This window comes from Danio rerio, chromosome 22 (assembly GCF_049306965.1).
Source record: "Danio rerio strain Tuebingen ecotype United States chromosome 22, GRCz12tu, whole genome shotgun sequence".
In the NCBI taxonomy this organism is placed as follows: Eukaryota; Metazoa; Chordata; class Actinopteri; order Cypriniformes; family Danionidae; genus Danio; species Danio rerio.
The window spans coordinates 37,182,867-37,192,807 of record NC_133197.1 but is presented as its reverse complement, the minus strand read 5'-3'; the positions used below and the strand labels follow the sequence as shown (position 1 = coordinate 37,192,807).

The 9,941-nt window shown below is 35.9% G+C and overlaps 1 protein-coding gene across 1 annotated transcript in view; it reads right to left on the bottom strand.

Annotated features, from left to right (window-relative positions):
• Positions 1-890: 890 nt before the first annotated feature.
• rnf13 (ring finger protein 13) overlaps positions 891-9,941 on the bottom strand; it is a gene marked incomplete at its 3' end in the record, with an annotated part of 46,980 nt that continues 37,929 nt past the window's right edge. Inside the window, 2 exon segments of the mRNA NM_201044.1 lie at positions 891-1,651; positions 3,808-3,888. Coding sequence (NP_957338.1) covers positions 1,299-1,651; positions 3,808-3,888 — 434 coding nt within the window.

The following is a 9,941-nucleotide window of genomic DNA, read 5'->3' as shown; positions in this document are numbered from 1 at the left end:
TCATTGAGTTCTTTAAAAACAGTGGACTTCACACTTGTAACTTCACACAAAAAATGTAGCAGAACGATTTCCTAATATCGCCAAATTTCATGAAATTCTACAAACAAAATAGATCAATAATCTTTTTTGAAATTGTGAATTTTTGCCGTACAGCAAAACATTTTAAACTATGAAAAAAATATGTGAAAGTTTTAAAGAATTGGGCAACTTTTTAAATTTATAGTTTTACACAAGTCTCGTACCCAATTTTCATAAAAATCAATGAGAGTATACTATTCTGCAAAAAAAAATAAATTCTGTGGAAAAAAATTTAACAAATGTTGAAAAAAAAATGAATTCTGCAAAAAATTTGCCCAATTCAGCTAAAAATTAAATAATACTTACAAATTATTCCCATAAAATCCCCAAATTTCATAATTCAACAATCGCCAATTTTCATATAACACCATGGCAACGTGTAATTCTGCAAAACATTCACTGAATTCTGTGAAATTCAATTTCACCAAAACATGTTGGAAACCATGATGGAAAAAGTAAATAAATTCAGTAAATGGCATAAAAATACATTTTTGACAAAACATTTTGGAAACTGATGAAAAAAAGTAAAGAAGTAATGCAAATTATTCTCATAATATCACAATTCAAATTGAATGAATGACAAAAATATATTTTAGAACTATTATCAAAAATTAACCCAAACAATGTTCTGGAAACGGTTGTGTAACTGTGGGGAAAAAGTAAAGAAATTCTACAAATGATTCTCATCAAATTTCACAATTCAGCAATGGCATGTTTTCATATAATGCCATCGAAGCGTGTAATTTAGAGAGATTCGTTGAATTTGGCGAAAAAAAAAAAAAGATTTTGCAAAACGTTTTAGAAACAGTTGTGTAATTCTGGAAAACATGCTTATCACCAAATTTCACAATTCAGCGGTCATCAATTTTCATATAACATGGAAACCTGCGTAATTCTGCAAAACATTCGCTGAATTCTGCGATTACAAAGTTCGCCGAAACGGTTCTGGAAGAGTAAAGAAATTCTGCAAAACAAAATATCACCAAATTTTGCAATTCAGCAAAAATATCTTTGCAATCGACACTGGCGTAACAATTTACTTCAGAACTCTTCCAGTAATTGCAGAGTCGTGTAAAAAAACTCACATAATTAGTTGTGTGGGTCTCTCATGACTTAAGCTTTTTCGAGTACTGCCGCACAGTGTGTTAAACAGACGTTTAGCAATAAACTGTGAGTGTGGATGAACGTCCTGCCCTCTCCATGTAGAGTCCGAGTTAGCATTAAGCGTTAGCCTCTGTGTCGTCAGGTCGGCCCTGCTGCAGCTGTACCACCACAGTCTCCACGGTGACCTCTTCCTCGCTGTCGCTGGAGTCGCTACGCTCATCGTAATCGGAGGATTCGGCGTCATGTTGCGATAGTGACGCCGACATGCTGCCGAATGAATGGGCGCTAGTGGATGCCAGAGAGCGCAGTAGCGGAGTGTTTTCCGACACTTCGTTATCCTCGCCGCCGCTGTCCACCGAATCAGAGTCAGACTCGGAGTCGCCGTCAGATGGGACGACCTTCTGCTTGCACACCGGACAGGTCTTCTTGGTTTTGGTCAGCCAGGGGTCCACACACTTACAGTGATAGGCTATTACAATATAAAAACCACTTGTTTAAGAGGAAATCGTTTAAAAATGTGTAATTCTAAGTCAAACTAATAAAACTATTTACCTTAGTTAATAAATAACAGAATACTTATCACGATACATGTACACAAAATGAACCATACTGATTTTCTTAGCTTATATTGCTAGTCTGGTGGCGGACAATTCATCTGTGCGGTTCGTTAAGAAAAAAAAAAGAACAGTTTGTCCTTGTAATCTATAAATTCATTCATTCATTTTCTTGTCGGCTTAGTCCCTTTATTAATCCGGGGTCGCCACAGCGGAATGAACCGCCAACTAATTCAGCAAGTTTTTACGCAGCGGCTGCCCTACCAGCTGCAACCAATCTCTGGGAAACATCCACACACTCATACACTACAGACAATTTAGCCTACCCAATTCACCTGTACCGCATGTCTTTGGACTGTGGGGGAAACCAGAGCACCCGTAGGAAACCAACGAGAACGCAGCGAGAACATGCAAACTCCACACAGACACACCAACTGAGCTGAGGTTCGACCAAGCGACCTTCTTGCTGTAAGGCGACAGCACTACCTTTTCTCAAACTAGTGGTACGCGGAGGAATCAAATGTCATATGTTTATGCTACAAATATTTCAAAATTTATCAAAAATGATTTATATATAAATATGACCCTTTAAGAATATTTATTATATGACATAAAGCCTATATTTCTGAGATCCAGGCAACATTTCCAGGTGTTGATGAGTTGGCTATATGTTGTAATTGTAACTATATGTTATTACTTAACATTTAAGCCCTTTTCTTTTTACTTTTTAAGAACAGTAATCTACCATTTTTTACTTTTAAAAGCACATTTTATTTTAATGTTGACATTTTTTGTTTGTTTATTTTTACATATTATCACAGTACAGTTAACATTCAGACTATTTATAATATTTAAAGTGGCTGACAAAAATTAATATTCTTAAAAAAAGGAATTAATCTGCCATGTTTTTGAACAGTGCAGAGCTGCAGCTGCTTTGCTGGGATTACTGCGCTACTGTATTTCAATACTGCTCATTATAGTGGTACTTGGAGAGACGATTTTTTTTCTGAGGTGGTACTTGATGAAAAACGTTTGAGAACCACTGATCTCGGTAAACACCATACCTAAGGTGTGTACAAATTTTTTTTTTGAGTCACGTTTATTTTTATGTTTTTAGGACAACAGTATCTCCAACAGAAAAAATATACAAAAATGCCATTTTAAATAGTAAAGTGATCTGTGTGTTTTTTTGAAACTAACAAGTCAATAATTCATTTGAATTATTTAGCCTGACATGTTTACCGCTCCAAAACCTTATAAATCTTTCAAAAAATAAAATATATTGTGTTCAAAGGAGAAAAAAGTTTTGTTTTTACCCAGACATTAAAGAACAGATTTTGGAGCAGTGATCACAATATCGTGAACCAGGCTCATTTATTGCAGGCTCATTATTTTATTTATTTATTTATTATTTATTAGTAATGACTAGGGCCACACCGAGTCTGCTGACATTTTTTTAAAATAACAAACTATGTTAAAAAAATCTGCGAATTCATGCGGTTATTTTGGGAGTATCATAACTAAAAACAAAATATATGAAATAAAAAAATAATAGCTTTTTAACTTGTATTCAATATTTGCAATGCAAATCTATCTAGATCCACTTATTTGAAAAACAAAGCAAGTCTCTCATTTATAATATCTACTGAAGGACAGTAAATATTACCGTACAAACTGTTTTATAAAAAATCATATGAACATTTTCATTTTAGTCAATAATATTACTGTAATTAATTTTAAAAAACTGAGTAAATATAAATTTACACACATTTACACAATAAATAGACTCAATGGGCTAAAAATCTGCGCAGATTTCGTGTGGGCCTAGTAGCTACCAACAAAAATACTAATTTAAATATAATATACACCTCATTAAGTATTTTGTCACTTTCTGTTTGTCCTATTAAGTTTCATTAATTGATTTGTTTGCATTTGTCATCAGGATACCTGATTTTACGATGTCTTTATTGAATTTTTCCACATTTCGACAACACTTAAAAAGGTTCAAATAGTTGAACATGTAAAAAACCGTATTGACTGTATTTGAACTGATTATGTTAAAGAGACTGACCGTGTGAGCAGGGCAGCACCCGCAGCCGCTCGCCCTCTTCATACTCGTCCAGACAGATGGCACACACGTCATACGAGTCTCCTGAAAACACAACACATATTTCACATCAGCAGGCCACTCCTGAACTTCCAGATTCAGCCCGTCTGGAGGAAGGAAAACAGCTCAGGAATTCCTCCGCTCGGAGAAAACCCACTGTTTATATAAGCTGTAAACCAGCACACACTCCTGTGGCCGTATATGGACAGACTGAACTCTCTCTCTGTCTGTGTGTGTGTGTGTGTGTGTGTGTGTGTGTGTGACACTCTGGATGATCAGACATCTGCAAATCCTATGGAGGACGCGTCAAAAACAATAACTTCAGTGTTAGTATCAGTGTGCGGATTCTGGAACATTTCAACCAGATCTAAAGTCGTTAAATTAACCTTTTTTTTATGTTGGTATCATTATGTTAGTCTCAAGGATAGCTATAAGCTAATGTGCTTCAAAATGGGCCAATAAAATGCTTGTGTCTTACATGCCCCGCCCCCTTCTCGTTTGCTTTTATTTAATGTGCTTGAGCTAAATACTCTGAGGAAAACAAAACGCTATTGGCTATTTTTGAAAAAGGGGAGGAGCTCATGTATGTCCCGACATGGATCCAAGGTATTTTTGACGTCACCTCATATTAGTTCCTCATCAAATCATCTGACCAATCAAATGCTCTCTAGTGGTTTACTTGCCCCGCCCCCTTCTCATTTGATGCGCTTGATCTAAAATACTGTCATTGAGGAAAAAAAAAAACACTATTGGCTATTTTTGAAAAAGGGGAGGAGCTACTGTATGTCCCGCCATGGATCAACGATATTCTTGACGTCACCTCATATTTTAGTTCCTCATTAAATCTTCTGGCCAATCAAATATTCTTAAGTATCTGACATGCCCCGCCCCATTCTCATTTGCTTTTCATTTGAAGCTGTTAAGCTAAAATACTCATTTAAAAAAAAAAATGAAACACTATTGGCTATTTTTTAAAAGGGGAGGAGCTACTGTATGTCCCGCCATGGATCAACAATAATTTTGACGCCACCTCATATTTTAGATCCTCATCAATTCTTCTGGTCAATCAAATGCTCTCTAGTGTTTGACATGCCCCGCTTCCTTCTCATTTGCTTTTCATTTGATGCGCTTGAGCTAAAATACTCTTATTGTAGAAAAACGAAATGCTAAACTAAATTATTAATTTAATTAATTAATTAATGCAAAAAAAAGTGGGGTGAGTAAAATAAACTTTTTTTTTTCTCCGAAAAAGCATTAATGTGAACTTTTCTAGAAAATACTCCTTGATTTACGAGGTTTTTGATATTTAAACTAAACAAGACAACATTTATATGTATTAATATAATCTCTCCACACTGTACAATAGAGAGGGCTTCAATTGAGTGAGTAAATCTGAAGGTTTATCACAGCGCGTGTTTCCGGTGCGGGACAGCAGCTGTGTCTGCGGTCAAACAGCAGGAAAACAGCAGCTGAGTGATGAATCAGCAGAGCCGGCGGATGAACAAATCCATGAGTCAGCAGAGAAACGGCAAGGTGAACACCAGGATATAAACCCTTTATCTGAGCGAGAGCGGAAACAACCTAGATACTCCCCTCAAGGAGACGGTTCACCGACAAATCAACATCTGCTGTTCATTTACTCTCATTAAGATCTTCAGATCAACTACTTTTCATTCAGAAGGACATCAGAGAAGATATTTAGCTGAAAGCGATTCATAAAATGCACGTCAATGGCAAAAGTCAAAAAAACGTGGCACCTGATGATAAACTCAGGCTTAATGAATCAAAACTATCACTCTGTGCAAGGAACTTTGCATTATTTTCAACATTTTTGCATTTAAATTCATGGCCTGAGCCAACAGTCCTGACAAGAGTTCATGACACTGTAAAGCTGAGATCACGCTGCACTTTTCAGCCCCATGACTTACATTAAAATGCACGCGAATGCTGCAGACCAGAAATGCAATCTTGTAAAAAATGCAGCAAAAGTTTTGCATTTCGCAAAGTACAAGTTTGAGGAACTCTGACCTACAAAAATTGCATTACGTTAAAACGTGACCAATACAAGATCAAAAAGTGACCGCTCTGTACAGAAATTTAAGCAATTATTTGTTTTATTGACATAATTTCAAAGGCTCAACGCAGTTTAAGGCTCACATTGCACCAAAGCGTCTTTTGCTGTGAGGTGGCGTTTAAAAAAGATTTGACGGAGCATTCTATGCGCCTGCATGTTGGAAAAAAGGTAAATGTGGGGGAAAACGCCTGATGTCATGCACTCCAGCATGAAGACTGCTGATACAGTGAGTGCCCAACAACATATAAAGCACAGTTTACTGCTCCTTTCTGCAAAAGTCAAGTAAAAAAAGCAGTGCGGTAAGCTGGGAGTTGACCAAACTGAAAAAAGTATATGTTGATTTATTTTGTTTGATGTGGCTTACTTTCACACTGCCCTTTTAGAACCAGACATTTTCACTTCGCATACCTATACACTAGTTTAACAACGCCTTAAGGCTCTGATAACACCGAAGCATCTTTTGCTGTGAGTTGCTTTTTTAAATATTGTTTGACGGAGCATTGTGTGCGCAAAAAAGCAGTGCGGTAAGCTGGGAGATGAAAAACTGAAAAAAAAGTAGAAGAGTGTGGCTCACTTTCACACTGCCCTTCTTGAACCTGACACTGATAATATCGCTTCTTTTAAAGTTGGTAATACTGTAACTAATAATATTATCACAACACTCAACAGCAATATTGAATATTTTCCCAGTATTGTGCATCAAAAATCTTGGGCAATGGACAATGTGAAACATGTATTGTTCTCTGATGAGTTCACCTTCAACGTCTTTCCTACATCCTGGAGAGTTACGGTGTGGAGAAGCCCCAAAGAAGCGAATCACCCATTATTAGATTATTTAACCTTATAGCATTTCATGTAAGGGTGTTTTGTCCTACAAAGAGACAACCATTTTAACCATTACCTGTCAGATTTAGATTACAGTCACATGCAGATATACCAATATACATTTAAAATGAGCGCATGGTAGTGGTGTGCAGCTAGGCCAAAAAATATAAACCTGTAAAAATCCTAATATATTTAAAGGGATAGTTCACCTAAAAACGGTTCATTCCGCTTCGGCGACCCAGGATTATTAAAGGGACTAAGCCGACAAGAAAATGAATGAATGAATGAGTTATTATTCATCCTTCATGTGTTCAAAACAAGGATGCAAACAGACACCAGCTATTTTAAAAACAATGGCACCAATTGACGTCCATAGTATTTTTTCCCTACTATGGAAGTCAAAGAGCAACCAGCATTCTTCAAAATATCTTCCTCTGTGTTCAACAGAAGAAACAAACTCAACCAAGTTTAAACCACACATGGAGAGAACATTATGAGGTATTTTTCGTTTTTGGGTGAGTGAACTAACCCTTTAAGCGAAGACTGAGTTGTGTACTACAGCAAACACTGAATGTTCTTTGTAACACATAAGAACTGTTGCTCATTTCCATGTATTTTGCATAAGGAAAGCGAAGCCTATTTTTGTAGCATCCTGGTGGCGGTCACTCTCACCGCTGCCGATCAATTATCCACAAGACACCCAGCAAAAACCACTGGATGGAAACAATCACATGACCTTCACCGTTACGACTCTCATTTGCTCTGAACATGCGAAGCGTGAAAGACGAAGGGACACTTTCTGCCTCTACGAAACCTTTGATCGCTCTGAATGTTTGAAAGAGGACACTTGATCACAGGTGTCTGAAACCTGATTCCTGACCCAAGGGTTTCTTCATACTCGACAGCGAACAGTGAAAGTGACGTCTGACAGTCTGCGCCTGCACAATACTGAGAAAAAAAACGACAATTTGTTTATCTGAGATATAGATAAAGTGCTGCTTGAACATTTGTGTACACAGTGTTGTCAGAATTACCAGTTTCAGGGTAAACCATGGTCATGTTTGGTTAAATGGTTAAAATTATATTAAATTTTTTATAGTTCTGCTCAGTTGATATCAGATCTAATACACTGTAAATAATTGGAAAGAGGAAATATTGACTCCTTAATATGAATTTTTCTTTTTTTTATTATCTATTTATTTATTTATTGCTCTTATTGTAAAGTTGCTCATTTATTATCATTATTATTATCTTTTTTTAAAGAATTTCTTTAAATTTTTAATTACATTTTTAATTTATTACTATTCATGACGTACTATGACGTCAAACGAACCAAAAGTGCTATTGTGAAAGCACCCTTAGTCTTTGTTTACCAAATTGTTTGACATAATCTTTATTTATTATCGTGTGTATACTTGTATAATTACCATCGTAGTTTATTAAATCTTAATTTATTAAAATTTAATCATAGACCCGTGTCTGTATAATAACTCATTTTACTTCACATTTATATGAATAGATGTGTAGATTTTCTTAAATCAAAAATGTAGATTTATAATATTAATATAATATTAATTACAGGGTTTATTTAATTTAATCATTTTATCGTTAATGTAGAGTGAAACTGATGAATCCATAGTGAGGTAAGTGACGTTATAAAGTACACTGCCGTTCCATTTGAAGAACTACCCGACTTGTGTCCTTGCATCCTCGCAAGTTCGTTCTTCCTCGCAAGTCTGAACTTGCCAAGTCCGAACTTTGTGTACATGATATTGAGAAACAGCCTTCAGACACTTCTATACAGCTTAAAGTGACATTTAAAGGCTGTATAATGATGGTCTGTTCTGTAGACTATCGAGAAAAGGGGCTAATAATTTTGTACCTAAAATGGTGTTTAAAAAATTTAAAACGGCTTTTATTTTAGCCGAAATAAAACAAATAAGACTTTCTCCAGAAGATAAAATATTATCAGACATACTGTCAAAATTTCCTTGCTCTGTTAAACATCATTTGAGAAATATTTTAAAAATTAAAAAAATTCAAAGGGGGCTAATAATTCTGACTTCAACTGTACATGTAAACTGTAACTATATATCTATTTATGACTAAATAATATTGCGCAACACTTTCAGGAGGAGTCTGCCAACGTTTACAGCTCTCGAACTGTGACCGAGTTGAACAGGAAGCTCATTCATGTGCACACACACACACATACAGAGTGAATGGTCAATGGTCGCGGTGCTGATTTGGTTGTAAAATGTCTTGATGATTCACTGTGAGGAGGTGGAAACGCTGAAGGCTCCAGCGCAGGAGGGGAATTCCACATTTCACCCACATTCGTCACGTGTCCGCAATGCCAAGGCTGACGTTCAGCACAAATAACTGATGTTACAGCAACAACACGAGCAAAAAAAAGAGCCTGAGTGTATGTTTTTTCTAAGAGGGGGGATGTGTAGTGTCTACGTCCCTAATCCAACCCAATACATCAATCCAACTACTGCCTTACTATTAATAAGCAGCAAATTACGAGTTTATTGAGGAAAAAGTCATATTTGATAAGTCATAATGGTTTATAAACAGCGAGACATTTTCCTTAAATAAATTGTGAGCAAAAACCAAAAGTGTTTGTCGGGAGTTGTTATGAAGAATAAACCTGTAGTTCTAGTTATGAAAGCAATAAAGATCTCCATTTGCATGTTTGTGCTTCATAAGAGTTTGTTTTTTCCCGAATGTAGCAAACATGTTGATATATTAGCTAATATTGAGTGAGTTATACTGTATGCATAGTCCTTTGCTTGGTTTCTGAATGATTCAGCTGTTTTGAATGAATCGTTTGCATAGATGATTCAGTGAATCGCTCATTAAAGGGGCAGTTCACTCAAAAACGAAAGATCTGTCATCATTTACTGTCTTAAATCTGTTAGCATTGGCTTTCATAGTAGCAATTGATGTAAATGGGTAACAGTTTTCTTCAAAATATCATCTTTTGTGTTCAACAGTATAAAGAAACTTACAAAACAGTTTTTGAACAAGTCAATAGTGAGTACATTTTCGAGTGAACTTTCCCTTTAAGTCTTTGAGGCCACTACTGGTGGTTTGAATGTCATATTTGTGTGTTCATGACAGGCTTAATCCAGGCAAAACCAGCACAAATACACTGAAAATGTTGATTATTATCATTATTAAAAGAAAAAAAAAA